We start from the raw sequence: 18,779 nt of genomic DNA on the forward strand, positions 1-18,779 counted from the left end.
CAACATATCTAGATTGTGCTAATGTTTAATTCGTTTGATTTTAAATACAAGTTTTACATTGACTTTAACCGACCAATGGAGATGCCTACAAAATAAAAACGAAAATGATAAGAAGGAATGTTATGCATCATATTTATAACGATTTTCAAGAAATTCTACCAGTGCATGCTGTAATGTTGTCTATCATCTAAAATTGGAACATATTATAATACTGGAAATAATGTTCTATCATAACCGAAGAAACGTGTATATGGTAGATGTAGTTCTAAATTATAATCTTACGTCACAGAAGTACAACAGTGTTTTGATAATCATTTTACTGCTTATGCTATTAGATACATCTCCTCCAAAGTGTTTTGCATTTCTGGCATAACCATTGAATGGCCATGGTGAGTTCCAAGATTTAAGATTTACAGAAACGAGAGATCCAAGGGCTTTTTTGTACCTGAGTTCTGTAATATGTTTCATAGAAATATTTTGCAAAGTACGATAACTAGAACTACAGCGTACGTGTAATGCAAATGTAAATTGTTTGCTACATAGAATGCCATCATGTAATGCTATAAAACATTATTTATTTCAATTGGAAATTAAACAAAATATGCCCCCAAAAAATCAGTATTCTGAAATAATTATTAACTTTTCGATCTCTCAATTGCCGTAAAAACAAAAACCCTTTGACAATTGAAAACATACAAATTCTAGTGGTAATCTACAGCGATTTTTGCACTAAAGATATTACAATATTGGTAATTGCAGTTATGTCGTAGCAATTATTTTCAATGCGCAGATTCTACTCTGAAAAGAATATGCTCGTTTAGAGTATGTTTTAAAAACGTTATCTTCCTGAATAAACTATACCGTCCTACCAGGGAAAATCATGGGGATTATAAAATTAAGAATTTGTGTAAGCCACATACATAAAGAATTTTCCATTCATGAAAATTATCTTATTCTATAAGTGTACGTTGAGAAGATTTTAAAATGATACATTTAAATCAGCCCTTGCTCATGAAAAAAAATCTGCATACATTTGTGATAAAATTGAACATGTCAATTGCTTTGTCTCAATTAACTTTTTTTATTTTTCGTTCAGTTTCATAGGTCAATCTTACCGTCGCCATATCGCCTCCATGACACCTATACTGACCCATTGAGAGGTCATTTCCATTATGAATCAACACTGTGGCGTCACATGTTGTTATCTGTACACAGCAATGTATATAAAGATTCAATTTATAAGAAAAAAAGTAACGTAAAAGGTGCAAAGACATCAATTGCACATGACATACTGAGTCGATGTGAAACTAGTGAAATGGCAGTTAAAAAAGAAAAACATAATAAATTGATATCCAATGAAGCATAAAAACACATTTCCCCCTTGTTCTAAACTTAATTCTACTGATAACTATTTCATTTATCTATTAGTTAACTATTAGTTAATGTTGCTGGACTTTCGATTCTAAACAGTATATGTGATAATCATGTACCACTAGCACTACATTAACATTAACTTGTACTTTTCCACAGGGATAGATTTATCGATTAGCTTTTAATCATGAGTATAAAATTGATCTATGCTCATTTCAAATGAACGTTTAAAACTTAAAATAGATCTTCAAGTTTTGTTTATCTTTTTTTTTTTTTGTTTTCTATTGGTCAGTTGTTAAATAGTTTACTGAAATGTAATACATTTCAGCCGGATTTGTTTAAGTGCAGTTACCGAAAAGTGTCTTTTAAAGATAGTATTATCTGATCCCACAGAATCGTAATTCATTCGCCCATTTCTATAACGTATATTGAAAAGAGTATATACCGACAGACAGTCCGTGTTATAATAATCTTTAAATTGTTTTCACAAAGTATGCAACATGGTACGACTTACCGAAATACCTGGTTGTATAGGACAGCTATCAACAGTTCGATCTTTGTTCAGTTCATTATTTGTACAAAATGATTTCCCCAGATTCAGTGTCATGTGTAAGGATTCATCGGTCCCTGTAAACTAAATACCAACACAAAGTCGTTGGGAAAGATTAAAATAGGAAGTGATTCTCCATTTTATAAAATGTTATGCAACTGACGACTCACAACACAGTATTTCAAACAATGCAGGTTGATCAAAATTAGTAGTTTTAAGGTCGTCATACTGATATTTTGGAGAAATGTCTATTTCATTATGGGGTATGAAGCTGGGCGTGGTTGATGCTCGTTAGTTTGGCTGTTGATGTAAACCTTGTTCTCATTTGAGAACGTGACATTATTTACTTGGATTGACATGACGGGTGAAGAAGCTTTTTCTCCCGAAGCAGTTGGCCTTATTCTTTTTGCACTTTTTCATGAGTGTCTGTGTAAAAAGTTAGCTTTCATATTTTGTCCAAGATTCATCGAATTTGTATTATGAATATGTAGGAACAAAGCGCTTATCATTCCATTTCACGGATTTAGTATTGGGTCAATGTAAACTTGCCATTATCAATTTTCGAAAAAGATGATGATTTTGTATTGTATTTTTCATTAGAATGATGCATTAAGAATCATACAACTTTACTGGTACATTTATGGATCAGTTCGCAATGTCTTAGAAAATTCGAAAGTGCAATTATGTAATTACGCTATGATATTCGCAATCGCTTTATTTCAAAACCATCACAATTATGCTGTAATCCGCGTGAAATTCAAGGATAAAACCATATTCCGGGGACAAAAAGCGTCTGCTCGACGCTTTAATCTGTGTAAATCCTATAGTATAATATTCCTCAATGGACAACCAGCAGACGTCAGTAGAATATTGATTAGAAAAGAGATTACGGTGTCCTGGGTTAAAGTATCGACTGAAAAGCATTAAGTTTCTTGTTTAATTTATGATTAAACGAACACCACACGGCGGCCAGTTTGTGACCGTGTTGGTGTTTGCAACAATTCATTTGAGTAGCATTCATATATTTAGAACTTTTAGATATACATTGCCGTCAAACAAATTAGCATTACGTTTAATATAAACATTGCAATACAAACGGCTATATATAGTAAAATATACATTCATTAATGTACCATATGGCAAATTATTCGCTATTGGAAATAATGATGTACATATACGTATACCATAGATTACCATAAAGAGCGGATACATGTCCCTATATTATTCGAATCGTAATATCATCTTAGTCAGAACGTTATGGTTTTAAGTGCATCAGTTTTAGAGATGAGTTCTTCATCTTTATTGTCTAAGCTTGCAAACATTAAAAGAAATTCATTAGATGAGATAACGTACTGTAGAAGTAGGGTTAATTATGTCGCTAACAACGTATCTGTAAGTACAGCAAGAATATCCGTTAAGCCTGTTAATTTCATTGGCTGCATAATCTCCTGACATCTTGATGTGTGCCGACTGGACGGAGAGGTCGTTGTCATTTCGTACCTGTAAATGATTAAATATATAACGATTACTTATTATAAAGTTATCAATTCTGATTAGTTTTGTTCTGATATACCAATCTGACCGTCAGGTAAATTTCTACATTTGACCTGATTACAAAAGCGTATAAATCAAAACATTATATTGTATATCCACACTACTCATAGAACACGCAAAAACAAGTTCAAGACCAGTTTATATCAACCACCATATCGGGTAAAAAGATTTTCAACATCAGATACACTTTTGACATGCGTTGACCAAATGCTGTCTTGTAAACAAGCTGTTTTGTTTCTGATGAATTGGACGTGATTAGATTTACTATGGTCCAGGATAATTGTACAAGTGGAACAAGATCTTATACATAAATTATAAGAATACATACATACTATCGAAGCCATGATATATATAAATAACAATGATGCAGAAATTTTGCAACTACAACTTTTCAATGCATTTAATGCTTTTTGCCGGAGATCAGTCTTATTCCGGATAGATAAAACATCAATATTACCCATTTTCAAACGGAGGAGTAGGAACATAGTAAGCTAAATTTTCCAATGGTAAAAATTATTTAGGCAGAAAATCAAGGCACAAGTGTCACATGATGTTGAGATAACAAGCAAGACATTACGATACAAGCATAAACATATAAAAGCACAGATTCTATTGACTTATCATATTAACGTTATAAAGCAAAGTAAAACAGTCAAAAGATGATTAGTATATTATCGAGTATTAGCGTAAATCTGCACGGACATAAAGCAAGTAAGCTAATGTAATTAATTAACTCTTTTAAATAAATTTGAATGTATAATTTCAAAATGAAACCAATTTCAGTTATTACGTTAGGGTACAAGACGTTAAATACATTAGATGTAAAAATGTAATAGTTGTAAGCATGTAAAACTGTACATGTGTGTACCTGTATAATATAACATATTACTGGCTGGTGTTGACCTTCGAATAGGAAAACTCCCAAAAATAAGGAAAACTATAAACTCAAGTTAAAAGCGGTATTATGTCAACCAGTGATCATTATTATTTACGTTTGATAATATTAAAGACTTCAAAGTGCAATAGATAGCGTTGTATTGAATAGAAAATAAAATCAAATGTATAACGTTCAAAATGGACATGAACAAAACAATTACCTCCTTCTGGTAATGTGGAAATGCTCTTGTACATGTAGTAGCGAGTAAAGCGGACGAAAATAAAATGAAGTTCATATTTTGTTCGTAAAATAGGTTTGGTGCGTTTAACACTGAATAAATGTTGCCCTTCAAGTAAACAGTCCTGAATAGCCTTACTTATAAACAAGAGGTCTTGGTGACGTCAGAAGCGCACTATCTTATCATTCTGAGTAACAAACAAATAATGAACTACGATACATACAAAGCGCAATCAAAACGACTTAACTTATTGTATAGGCCAATTTACTGATTCATTTGACTGGAAAGAAAATAAGGAGAAACATTGGAAATAAGCAAAAATTAAAATGTAAAAATCCCTCCATTTTGTTTCGAAAGACTCTATACCAAACTAATGAAATGCAACCAAAATTAGTTAAATTTGGAACTTAAACTGCTATGTTTCTGAGCATGATTGAAAAAGCACATATACATGGGAAATCAGACACACCAACCATTTATGACTAGAATATTCAGGAGGTACTCAAACATGGTAGCTCATGCAAAAGTCAAAATCACTTTAATTTCCCTACAGATATATCGACCAAAAAATTAATGAAAAATTATGACAATGCATCTAAGCTGACAAAATATCTGATAACACATAAAGGAATTCGTGTATTTGTAAACCATTTTACAAAGGAGAGCAATTAATCATGTACGCAAAATAAATAAAGATAATACACGATATTCGTCCAAATATGACGATGTAGTGAAAAACCGTCAGTTCAAAAGGTACAGCAAATCAATTTGTTAAAGCAAATAATTTCGATTACCATTCTGCTGTATAAAGTTATCTATAGTTGTTTTATCTTTCATTCTCCACAAACTATTTTTCATTCATTAAACAAATCGAATAAACCTCAACTCGAGCATTTTTAAGGAAATAATCATTTCTTTAATCATTCATCAGAAAAAAGAAGGAATCAAAGGTGTCTTCTCATGTGTCTTTATCGATCAATTATATTAAAGGCACGAGAAAAAGGTTCACAAACTTATTTATATCTATTTCCTGTTGCCTTACTTTTCTGATATCTAGGCGCTTCCATATGAAATCTTTGGAACGTTTTTATCATTGGAAACATTTGCCAGACTTAAGGCTAATGTCAAACGTGATCAGTGTGACTCATGAACCACCATTCAATATAGAGGTCAACAATTCCAACATTCCAACACTGCGCCCAGTCCTAGGTGTGGTAATGATGTTTAAATTTAGATTCTGATCCCTGAATTGAAACCGTCAATTCACTCATCGCAAACTTAAATGATCAATACTCACGTATAAGGATTTTTCGCATGTCCAATTAATAACTTGTGTTGAATATTCCCAAGATTTGTAAACAACAAGTGCCATGCATTCAGTTGGCTGAAATATACATGAATACCATAATTGTAAGCAAAACGTTTACAGCTAAAGACAACAATTGTACCCGTATCATTAGAGTAATTTTTTTATCTTATATATCATATTCAAATTAACACATATCCGATACTTTAAAATCTCTCGACAATGTATCTTTTGAATATAAAATTATTATCCATTTACTTATATACTCTTGATTAACTATTACTAAATACCCCATGTTCGTTTACCGATTTACCGAATTTTTTTTTCAATTAAAATGATTTTATCGCATTTATTCGTGTATATTTCAGATTGTTTATCATACATTTGATGATTATAACACAACGAATACCCGCAGTCTGGAGTCCGGTCTCAAAGGACAATCCTTTGTAGTTTTATTGGCGTTGTCCTTGCTATTGTTGCATATTGATATTCCGATGATGAAGTTCAAATGATAAAGTTCTCCATCAACGATCTACATTAAAAACAAAAACGTACATCCTGTTTATACCGCTATATCTTTATGTACTGATATAAGATAACAAACGTAGCTTGATATATACTACACGTCTCTTCAGTAAAATCTTTACACCTTATTGATATTATATACTCAAAAATACGACATGTAATTTGTTCCTTTTCTTACTCGTATGCTGATAGCATCATTAGTGAACTTATTAGAATAGAGATTATTATAAACCGATCATATTTCAATCGTGTATCCGTCCGACCCACTTGAACGAAGATTAATTTAAATAAATATAAAGTCAATACGTTAAAAGCATGTTCGCAAGTTTCAAGAGATGCAAGGGAACGAAGATTATGGGAAAGTTTTATGACGTCAAATTGATTGCATTTGAAGATGGAAGATCTGTCGTTCGATATGACATTGTACGTATTTTATGCTGGAAAGTATGCCTGGTAGTTTCATTGTGGCAACCGTTCTCTGATTAGGAGCATGATGTTACATACATTCACTCGAGTGTCAAGTGGCGTCGATGAAATGGAAGTTTCTTGTACTTGCCTTATTCATCGTTTTCAGATGTCTCCGTGTAAATCTTCATTTTGTTTATATCTATAGAATTTCTGTTTAAATCAATTAAGGTAATGTTGACCGGTCGGTGTTTCTTTGTTGGATTTCATGTGATAAATTTTAGAATAACAAAATATAAATGATTTTTTAGATAAACAAATAGGGATTCCGAAGAAGGTAAGTAATCAAATTTGTCTAAGTGCTATCTAAATATATGCACTTGGAATAATAATATCCATGTACTACAAAAGTGCGGTTATACTGGATGACATAAATATGATAACCTCTTTTAAATACAAAGATGTTGGCAGATGCGAATCAAATACCATAATTACACGTAAATATTTATCTCAGATGTCTGACCATACCATCAGGATTAAGCAAATCTGCTGCATTTTCCATGTTTACGCACACTATTGATTAATGATAAATTAAATCAGTTGCAAGCTGTACTTGAATATTTAGGATTTGAAATGCATGTCGAAGTGGTTTTGCATTGATATGCGCTTATTCAAGTATTGGTTATGAAGTTTAATGTCGAGCAAAAGGAAAATTAAGCATATATTTATTGTATAAGTTTGATGACAATCGAATTTGCAATTGTTGAATAACTTGGAGTAGAGCACAGATGTTGACGGCTGCCGCCGCTGTAATAGTAAAGCCCACATGTAACTCTCTATCCACGATATATATTCGAAAGTAAGCCATAGAAATATCGCTTCGTATAAAATAAACTTAACTGAGAATGAAAATTATTCGGAAGTCATAGTGTTTTTATCATACCAAGAAACGCGACTTATTTCTATTGAAACCGCGATACATTTAATCCCTTGATGTATATATATATATATAATCAATGAAGGTAATAGCAACAGTACGGACAAGCGAATTGTCAAATTTTCGAGGCAACCTGCACTTTAATCAAGACACAAATAAAGCACATGTTCACATACATAGAACACAAAACAATGTGGTGTAAATTTAGGTGTCTCGATAATCCCTTTGGCCGATGACGCTGAAGGCCCTTTATAACGGACAAAAAACCATCCCAAGTTGTTGTATGTAAGATGATAATTGAAATATCAAAAAAAAATTATATCAATCTCGGTATATTTTGAACTCTAGACACTGAATGTATATGTGATCGCAGCAAAAACAATTGCACGTCACACTCCGAGGAAAGTAGGCTACCGGTACATCTCGGCCACGTTCTAAATGAGGAATTGTTTGATTTCAATTAGGAAATTTATTGTAAAAAAGGGGTTAAATATATATGTAGTAATTTGATAAAAACAAACACCAGTTAAATACACAATATATCAGAAAACATTATTTTGAATATGGTCAAATAGTCCCAGGAATCGTCAGCTCGCTCAAAGAAAAGTCGCTCCATCAAACTGAAAATTTCTTCTTCCGGACTAGAATTAATAAACGGCGCCAATCTCAAATAGAACGGAAAGCAGAAATAGTTACTAAATAAAAAGTGCATTGATTAGAGAAAGTAAGTATTTTCCTTTTATATCTGAAAGGGGGCGGTTAAGTGTATGATACTACACTAGTTGCCTCAGTGGTAGCTTGAGATGTACCGGCTGCCAGGTTTATCTGCACACAGTCTAAGTAAAAAGAAATAATTCAAAATGCTGATTGAATTTATTAAACTTACTATGCTTTCACTATTAGCCTTCGCGATACCGCGAGATAACTCATCCCATGAACCATTATTAGGGTACGTAAAGGTACGTATCGCAAATGCGATCGAGTAAAAAAAGCAAAAATAAATAGTCTGACTAGAGCAGTGTCACAGTAAAATATATACATGCGTACCTGATATGTTCCATTCAGTATTTCAGAGAGTGATTTCCTTGGAATGTAATCAGAATAACCCCGGGCTTCATTAATGAAGTCGACAACAGAGTTAGTGACTGTCATGACAAGAGGATCGTCTTTATTGTACGGTATGTCACCCCCACGAGGTCCTGGAGGTGGCGGCTATACAAAACAAATTAAAATAACATTCGTCTTATACAATGATAAACCATACTGTAATGTTTCTTACATTCATATAGCTTGAATAAAATTAGTCATCTTAAAATTCATTGTTTTATTTTACGGCCGGGTTCTTCTAGTACGACTCTTAGTTTAGTTTATTGCCAGTTCAGGATCGTTACGATCCTCTAAACCGGTCTCAGTGATACAATGATAATGTTTATAATTATTGTCATTTGAGACGTCAGATCCAGGAACTACAGAATTTCTGGTTTATAATTATATACCAGTTCTTGATTTGCCCAGTGTCGATCTAATCCATTTTTGAAATAGTCAATTGTTGGTGCCGATACAATATACTCCGGAAGATTGTTCCATATTTTGACCACACGCAAAGCAAAATACTGTTTTCTGATGTCAAGTTTACAGTGCTGCATGTAAAGTGTTTTGTAGTGACCCCTTGTCCACTGAATTTGAACTTTGTCGATCCACAATTGAAGAAAACCAGCAGCGTTACTATCACAAAAACTGTTCGTAACTTTGAAGACTTCAACCATATACCCACGAATCCTCCTGCATGCCAATGTTGGTAATTTTAGGCGTTTCAGTCTTTCCGAAAAAGTCAGTTCCTTAAATCCTGATAATTGTTTTGTTGCTCTCCGTTGCACTGCCTCGATCATATGTATATGCTTGATCATAATTCTCACTTGATCCGCTGTTCGATCTATACACAAGACATACTAACATCTCATCTGTACTATTTAAAGTTATGTTTACGCTGAGATATTCCTCAAAGGAAGTGTTAAAAGCCACTTCCTTACAAGTTAGATAGTTACTAATATATAACATAAGACCCCTCCCGGTAGGAGAATCCAAATGTTTAGAAAACATAGCAAAATTGTTCTCGATATAATATTCAGATTCGAACACGGTATATTTGCTATTTTTAGCTTTAACTTCAGTGATTCCAATTATCTGTGGACTTTCAATATTTGTTCTGATCAAAAGTTCGTCTAATTTGTTCCTCAGCTGATCGGCGTTGGTGTATAAACACTTTAACGACGACTTGACTTCCTTCCTCTTTCCCAGCCCGGAAATCCGCTTACAATTTTGACTATTCGCCGAGTCCATTGAGGTCCGCGAACCCTGAACATGTATTCCCCCAACGAGTTTTCTGCTTTTCGTTTGGGTCTATCTGAGTGCCTTTTCTGCCCTTCTTGACCCGTAGATTGCAAATATTGCGGAATAGGTCCCACTTTATTTGCTCGGATTAAAAAAACGACTAGCGTGGGTCTCTTTGATGCTTCAGCATTTTTCTGGGTTTTTTTTTTTTTTTTTACTTTCCTAGTCTTGAGATTTGAAGGATTTTCGTTTCCGCCAGTTCCAATTTGCACGCCGAGAATAATTTCCGTATTTTCTCTTAATTCATTTTCTTCCTCTCTTATTTTGTATTCATTGTCCTTGATTTTCAGGCATTTTATGTAAACTCGTTTGTTGCAACGTCCGCATTCCAAGTGTTACAAACTTATCGAAACTTCCGCTTTACACACAAAACATTCATCCCGATTATTATATACATCGTCACAATTCCAATTCATTTGGAAAGATGATTAATTTTCCTTGTACCTGCTTGCGCTGCCTTTATGTCGCTCCTACTAGACGGTCGCGTTGCCCGTGTTTTGCCTGTTGACTCCCTTGGTGACGTGTCGCCATGTTTGTTGTCATTCTCCTTGGTTTCGCAAATCGTATCATGATTTGTATCTTTTTCTTCTCTGGCTTAAGTAGCTCAAGACAACAGCCAAATTGGAAAGAGTTGTTCCGATTTCCTGTCAATGGATTTTACACGCTGTCTACGCCATATATCAAGGAAATGCTTGATTAAGTAGGTTGATTTACGTCTAGATATGCCGTGGTGAGTTACATGGTGAGGTTGACTAACAGTGTTTTCTTTTACATTAAAGTATGTTATATACCGTCAACTTTATTTCGTTCTAACGTCAGGAAAACCACCCAGTATCTTAAATCGGGTGACTCCAAGACCTTATGTCCTGTCAGGAAATGCTAGTATCTAGTATCTTATCTCCCCTTCATGTGAAATTTAGGAATATAAGTGATCTAAGATATTATAACAATAAGACCAATTTATCCAGTATTCAAGAGACAGGAACAAGTCCAGAACTACCTGAGATATCACAACTTTAAGATCGATTTCTTTATTAATGAAGTATTCAAGAGACAGGATCAAGTCTTTCCATTATGTTATGGAAGATAATAGATGCTGCTCACAAAGGAAGTATATCCAGCGCCAAAAAGTTTGACTACACTGCGATCGGAACAGACACATACATATACTTTCACATGTGTATCTATATAATTCTCTAATAATTGAGGGATTAATATTATTATGAGCTTGCATTCTACCGGTGCGGCCTATACGAAACAAATTCTACAAAAAGCTTAAAAGGCACTGTATTAAAAACTGCAGACTATCCTCATGTGCAGGTAGTACACAGGAAATTACGATGTGATATTCCATCGGCCGTTCGGGGTCATATTCCTCTTCATAACTATCATGTTCATTTAAGTCATTAACGAAAGTTCATGGGATAGGAATGTTATCTTGGATTTGCGGTCGTATTATCCTAGTTATAGTGTCGCACATTATATTCTTAGGCTTGTTAAGTTTTGTAAAAATGAGAATCTACGGAGAATCATACACATCATTGACTGGAATTGACATCAACACAACTGTTAAAGTGTACCCTGAGAGTAATTTTATATTTAGATATAATGTTAAGAATGCCGTAAAAATAATAATAATGAAAACCCCGTCAAAATCCGTCGCCCCAGTGTCGAGTTATTAAAGCTCAAAGTTGTCGATTTTCACCTGTTCGCCCAGACCTAATCAGCCGAATCGTCATTTCCGCGGAATCGAGGCTCTTCTACTCGTGACGTCATAAGTTCAACAGAAATGGCAGTCAACATGACTGACAGTGACAACGACACCGCAACTGAGAGCGATTTGAGCATGAGTTTTGAGGAGTCTGATTATGGTGTGAATGATATGTCTGCAGACGGAATCCAGCCCTACCGATCTGAACTGGAATTACAAGACGATGTATCCAGTGAGGAGGAAAATGACCCTTCGAAAAGTGACGATCGCTTGGGCAACATAGATTGGCACGTACTTCACTGGGTCTCACCAGTAGTCGTGACAGTAGTCGAACAGTGAATCGTCGTTTCAAAGAAACAAAATAAAATTGGGTGTGGTTTTGGACTTATTTTACTATCTTCAAGTCTCGATCAACAATTTCTGACGTCGGGAAATCGCGTTTGTGCAAGACTATGCATACATTCACGAGGTGTCGGGAATTTTCTTACCGAAGAAGTTTCGTCCGAGGGGAATTTTTCTTTCCAGGGAATTTTCGTAGCACTATGGATATATATAGATAGGGTGTCTACAACCAATTATAACACCCTCCGCTGTGTTAATAATAAAAATTTGATGTTTTAGAAGTTTAAACAATTATTTGACTGGTTTTTACCCTTGCACTGGTACGAGTCTGTTGTTAGCCGACAGGCGTGTCGCCTCACAGGTGTCACAATTGTTTTTTCCAGCCACAGAGGTGCTAATTACCTAACCTGGCACAGGTGTGATTATGGTTTTAGATGACATCTCTACACTGTGAACTGTGTTTTCAAATCAAGATTGGTGATCTTATTGTTATTTTTACGATCGCAAAATTAATAACTAAACAACATCGTCTGCTGGAAGATCTAAAAACCAAATACACCTTATACAAACAACATACACACATAACCTATTCTTTAAATTCTAATAATTCTATTCTATACTATATAATAGTAGTATGAAAATTCTCGGTGTGAAAATTCCCGTGACCCATTCACGACTAGGCCTTCTCCGAGTATTAGGCGTTCACGATTACGAAGGAATAATATTCCTATGACCGCCCAAGTCATAGGCTAGCCTATCAATTTAAAATGTTTAGTTGTAGAATTAATAATAAAATATCAACCTAACAAATATACTTTTATTTAATCAACAATCAGTTTTATTTATCGACGTCATGCATCGACACCCCATCCGTGTTAGTGTTAGGACAACCATACACACCGCTTCCCTCCTCGATAGGAAGCCATTTTAGCGGATTTAAGCGCTAATTCACCGACCCCTCGTTCACTACCTTAGATATTGCGAAGATGTGAAGTACTTTCACGTAAATAAACAAAGAAATTACCACGGAAAATCCCAAAATAGATCACAATCACATGTAGCATAGTAAAGACAATATGGCTGCATCAACAAAAGCGTTGAACTTATGACGTCACAGGTTTGGGTGCCCGAAAACGAGGTCAACGCCTCTCAGCCAAAGGTGTGTTTTTCAGAAAAGTCGCAATTTCTCAGTAACGGAACATTCCACGGCATTCGTGTTTTCGGCATAGTATATTTTATGTGCAGAACTATTTTTCAAGGTCAACATAGCTGACCTCTCAGGGTACACTTTAAAAGCGGAAACATAAGAGTATGGTTCACAATACCGTCTACTTTGTGGGTGTGCTGTAGACATCACGTGTGATTTTCATTAAGTAGTTGAACAAAAAAGATCTTAAACATTCTATTCAAATAGGTTATGTACATATATCTTATCCTCCTAATAAAGTTGGTTAAATATGAATGGTCTATAAACAGCAGCACGGAACTCGATTTGAGGAAATACGTTGTATATGTAACTCTCAACATCCAATACAAATTACAGACGAAGTATGCAATAACTCTTAAGATATCATCACGTTAATGGAGAAACATTTATGACAGAGACAAGTTCAAGCCACTCCTAGTATTCAGGATTGTACCTGCTGTTTATGTATTGGAACTAAAGGAAAATGTAAGTATGAATGATGTTTGCAATAATTCAAACTACGTAAGTAAGATCGATACTTACCGGTAATGGGTTACAGTCGTGTTCTATGACATCTGTCTGGTTATCTAACCAACGACGATAAATTGTTTTTGTGTCGCATCTTTGGATCTGTAACAAAACGTCGTAAATGTGATAAATGGATTGCTTCAGAAAAAATAGACTTTTATTTCTACGATAAACCATCGTTAAGCTGAATACATTTATTTCAATATCACCCACACCAATAGAGGGTTGTTAAGTACCTCCAAACATATTTCGTCTTACACAGAAGAAAAGGGGAAAATGTTGTCTAGTTATTTGACACTTTTCTTTCATGTACACGTTTTAAATATGGCGCTCAATGTGAATGCAGCAAAATACGGAGAGAATATTTGATATGTTCCTGTTTACTCACCCAAGAGGGCTAAATAAAGATCTATATTCTATCATTCACGTAACAATCGTGTGATTAATCACTTTCTTATCAAGCATTTTATTATTAGCAACACCTTCAAACACGTACGAATACTGACAACTCAGGTTTATATCATGCATTAAGTTAATACGCGATCGTGCAGCGTACAAATGCTTGTCAACACAGCAAACATGCGAACACTTACCGGAAGGCCCTGTTCCCCACTCTTCACTGGACACTCTGAAGACGTAGCATTGCCATTTGCTTCTGTATTTGGGCACACTGAGTTAGACAGTGTAAATGCCAGTCGATATACACTGCCATCCACAATCTAAAATTAAGTATTTAACACTGATGTGTTATGTTCGTTAAGTTGACGGTATCATGGTAAACATTACAAGGAAAAACTTAATGTACATAATTAAGCATCGTGCATAACGTTCCCTTCTAATAGAAATTGATAAATATCTAATACAATACCAAAAAACATTACTGGCAAAAAAGCCACATTTCAATAATGAATGGTCTTTAAATCTAATAACCCATATTCGTGTTTTCTTGATAGAATATAAGTATTCTTAGTACATTACTAACACTTCTTCTTGTATTTGATTCCATACTTCCTTTTGATAGCGGATGTCGTAAATGAAACCCAAGACGCTTACCCTTCCTGAACCCATGGTCTTATTATACTCGAAAGTCTGTGTTTGGTTGGTATTTACCTTTGCTTTATCGATTTGATGTTTCAATTAAGTTTATACTGACATCTTATTTTGTTGTTGTTGTTGTCTACATAACGAGTAAATACTAAATTGCCATTCAGTAAGTAATCATAAGACATAACGATAGTGCATTTCCATAACGAATAAGCAAGAAATGCGTTTTTTATAGTAACATTAGAATTATCCATACAATCGGTAATGACTTCAGCTTGCACTGCTTTACCAGGATCTAAACTGAATATCCCATATTCTTTCTATATCAAAGATTGAGAGTACATACACTTCCATTAATTCCAGATGCAGGGTTGAAATAAGGTGAACTGTATTACATCACCCACCATGCTTTTAATATTTAACGATTGTTTCCCGTTTTCTGCTCATGAGGCTCTGGACACTATCATTATTTCTTTCGACCATCAGCAAAAAGATCATCTTAACTTCTCAATATATTCGTACGATCTGAAGAAATTGCAATTGCTTTCTTGCTATATCCATTTTTAGGCTAAACGTACTCTAGTACGTACAGCCTATTGCGACGGCCTTTCAGACAAAATTTAACGATCCTAGCCTTCTCATTGGCTGAAATAAGCCCTCTAGCGGCAAGTAAATAATAAATCTTTATCGCTATTTTAAAAGCATCCACAACAAGCTTAATTTTTTAATAACAATACGATTACTATATATTTAAAAAAAGAAGCACAGTGTGGTTGAACTATTGATAAATTTTGAACAATATATTTTACGTAATTTGCTCACGGACATCCCCGACCTGTGCTGTTGAAGAAGATCGAGCTGACGTGATTCTTATCGCCTGCTGTGAATATTCCTAGAAAAACAACCATATTAACCGTAAGCAGAGATACGTCTCTGCCGTAAGTAAGCAAAAAATGGTTTCTAGTATCTTCAAAGTTTATTGTAACTGCATGACTTGATTTACAGTGTATTTACTGTATGGTGGGGCTTATGAATCCTTCTCGACATGACGTAAGCGTACAGAACACTGTACGTGCGAGTTGGCGCCTTGATAAGAAGCTAGTCTGGGTCCTTGGTTTGAATTATTAACTAACAGCACTTCTAAACAAACAGAGCATCAATTTTGCTTTAATCCTTGTCGTTGTGGCAAGATCGTCTAAATATGTAACATCACTTTACCTCATTAGACGTCACAAAATTGGACTGTTCGTCCCACGCGCGTACCCGCCGATATGACATTTTTCAGGTTTTTCACACCCACCGCCATGACACTTTTTCAAGTTTTTGTAGATAAAAAGTTTGCGCTTCGTAAGCAAGGTATAATTGGTGTTCATGATTTATGAATAATATATTTTTAATTCTGTACTGATCATGATGTTGACTTTGTTATAACTTACATTTTTTGCCATTTAGTTTATTTGATGAAGGTTGATTGTGCTGATTTTTCTAGGTTTGTTAATGTGTATCAAAGTTCCTTGAAATGAAAATATTCCTTCAAACACAGCTGGTATAAAGAACCAAAATATTCATGTTTATAATTATCAATTAACTAGAACGAAATATTTCCATAACATATTTAGTTATTTTTCGTGTCATGGTGACATTATCTAATGCATTGGAGATCAGAAATAGTAGTAGCTACAGTGAAAATATTGTAAATTTTGTATATATATATTTAACATAGAACTATGCCTTTATAGACATAATTACTGGAAGAAAAATCTAACCATGATATTTCAAGGAAGATAGGCATGTAAATACATTTAATGTAATTATTTACACTTTTATCTATCTGAAATGCCGTGTACACCTTATCTACTTTCCTCACCTACAAATATAATTATAATAAGTATGGACTATTACTTTGCAATACATATAAAATAGAGAAGTAGGTATAAAGTCCTTTCGATTTGTCTAAATCCTCATATTGATAGGATAGTAATTGCAACATCTTGGGGATTTCAAAAGTTTTTTTTAGTCAACTTCATCATAGAGCTATTTATCATTTGGCTTGTTGGCAATAAATATATGGTTGTATTTATTTTGCTATTTTTTTTTTTTTTTTTTTACCTATTTTGATTTGTTCACATTATTGTAGTCAAATTTGCAATAAGAATTAAAGAAGATATAAAATCGCTTAAAATTAAGGAAAATAGCCTCTGGTTCTCTTATTTTAGTAATTTTTGCATTCCAAAGTGTAGGAGTATGGGGAAAGTATATCCGGTTATGAACAATTTTAATATTTATCCTCTCAGTACTTTCAGTACTTTGATTAATATTTACCTGCTCAGTTCCACCTTCAAGTTTGTAGAGGGACCATCTGGAGGTGTTATTCGAGTATCCTCGGTTTTTGTTGATAGCTGCTATGGCACTGTTAATAGAAAAACTAACGCCAGGGTCGGTTCTATTGATGATCACTTGGTCTCCCGGGGAAGGTCCCTGTGTTATATCAATATACATATATATCATGTCGGAAATGCAAAAATAAGTATATTTATGACCCAATTAACGGGGTCTATTCATGTTCATATCTATATGTTTCTTGCAAGTAGTTTGTTTATTCTGCGGCTTTTACCGTCCTTGCAATAGAATGGTCATATCAGGGCGCATCACGTACGGGTTGACGAGAGTGCATTGATTTTAATGTCGTGTTTATATTTATTGTAATCATCAACTAGTTACTGGGAAAACTGAAATTCATATTTTTTATGTAACTATATGAAGACGAAAATTGCAATATATACTCGCATTGCAATCGTACATTGTTACGAATTACGTGTCCAAATACCCAAATACATATTGTTACTTTTATCTAGAAAATCGCTCATTTATTTTCATGCCTGATGCACTCTTTGATAGTGCAATGACAATACGTTACAGCACATGACTTTTTTTATAAGTTTTGTATTAGTGACCTGATCACAAACTTACTTTCCGTTAAAATAGCCTATGCATGTTCTATATTCATATAACACATATGTACATGTACCCACTATTTTATACATATTGTTTTTCAACTGATTTTCTCTTACCTCACAGAAGTGCGATAGAACCGTACTTCGTGGTGTCTCCCAATGCTTATAAATCACTGTTGCGTTACATTCTCGTTGCTATACAACAGAAACATAACATATACTGTTTTTAATAGAATACACGTGTTAATATCTGCAAAATTGTTTTCTCCACGAGAAAGAAAGATCACAATCAAAAGGCCATGGTTCAATGAAGAATTTAAAGTCATCTAGAATATTTCATATATTATGGATCGTGCGTGAGGTTATAATGTAATCATCATATTATATAAACAACAAAATGATACCTCAAAGTACATTTTATAACACTTCCTCAAATATCACAGGATTTTGAAACGAATAATCACAAAAAGCCTATTTGGAATCGATAACAATTAGATACTTTTTTTCAGAAATAGTATATATTTGATGATTGTCGGTAGTAATGCTTTAAACATTTTACAGGCAGGTTGTTAGTGGTTTGATATTGATGTGATATATATATATACCTTCATTCCTGGAATAAGTGGACATTCCGCTGGTGTAGCATTGATGTTGACGATACTGTTATTACACTCAGAGTTTCCTATGGTAAAGTCTAGTCTATACAGCTCGCCATCAACTACCTGGTGTACATATACAATAATTACTTACATTTTGTCTTGACTGTAATGACATTACGTCGTTAAACGATATTCGATATCATTGTATGTTTTTATTGATAGATCTCTATAAAATGTATGTGTAGAAAAGCATCGATTTCC

At 34.1% G+C, this 18,779-nt stretch overlaps 1 protein-coding gene across 1 annotated transcript in view; it reads right to left on the reverse strand.

Annotated features, from left to right (window-relative positions):
- Nucleotides 1–64: 64 nt before the first annotated feature.
- Nucleotides 65–18,779, reverse strand: part of LOC132562626 (uncharacterized) — a 36,941-nt gene continuing 18,226 nt past the window's right edge. The window contains exons 18-29 of the mRNA XM_060227413.1: nucleotides 18,525–18,641; nucleotides 18,037–18,114; nucleotides 17,288–17,443; nucleotides 14,515–14,640; nucleotides 13,937–14,023; nucleotides 8,811–8,975; nucleotides 6,306–6,428; nucleotides 5,888–5,974; nucleotides 3,275–3,421; nucleotides 1,886–2,005; nucleotides 1,116–1,205; nucleotides 65–85 (exon numbers count right to left, since the gene is read on the reverse strand). Of these exons, the coding sequence (XP_060083396.1) occupies nucleotides 65–85; nucleotides 1,116–1,205; nucleotides 1,886–2,005; nucleotides 3,275–3,421; nucleotides 5,888–5,974; nucleotides 6,306–6,428; nucleotides 8,811–8,975; nucleotides 13,937–14,023; nucleotides 14,515–14,640; nucleotides 17,288–17,443; nucleotides 18,037–18,114; nucleotides 18,525–18,641 (1,317 nt within the window). The remainder of the gene's footprint in view (nucleotides 86–1,115; nucleotides 1,206–1,885; nucleotides 2,006–3,274; nucleotides 3,422–5,887; nucleotides 5,975–6,305; nucleotides 6,429–8,810; nucleotides 8,976–13,936; nucleotides 14,024–14,514; nucleotides 14,641–17,287; nucleotides 17,444–18,036; nucleotides 18,115–18,524; nucleotides 18,642–18,779) is intronic.

This window comes from Ylistrum balloti, unplaced genomic scaffold (genome assembly GCF_031769215.1).
Source record: "Ylistrum balloti isolate Yb309-2 unplaced genomic scaffold, AGI_CSIRO_Ybal_v1 Utg369570, whole genome shotgun sequence".
Lineage (NCBI taxonomy): Eukaryota > Metazoa > Mollusca > Bivalvia > Pectinida > Pectinidae > Ylistrum > Ylistrum balloti.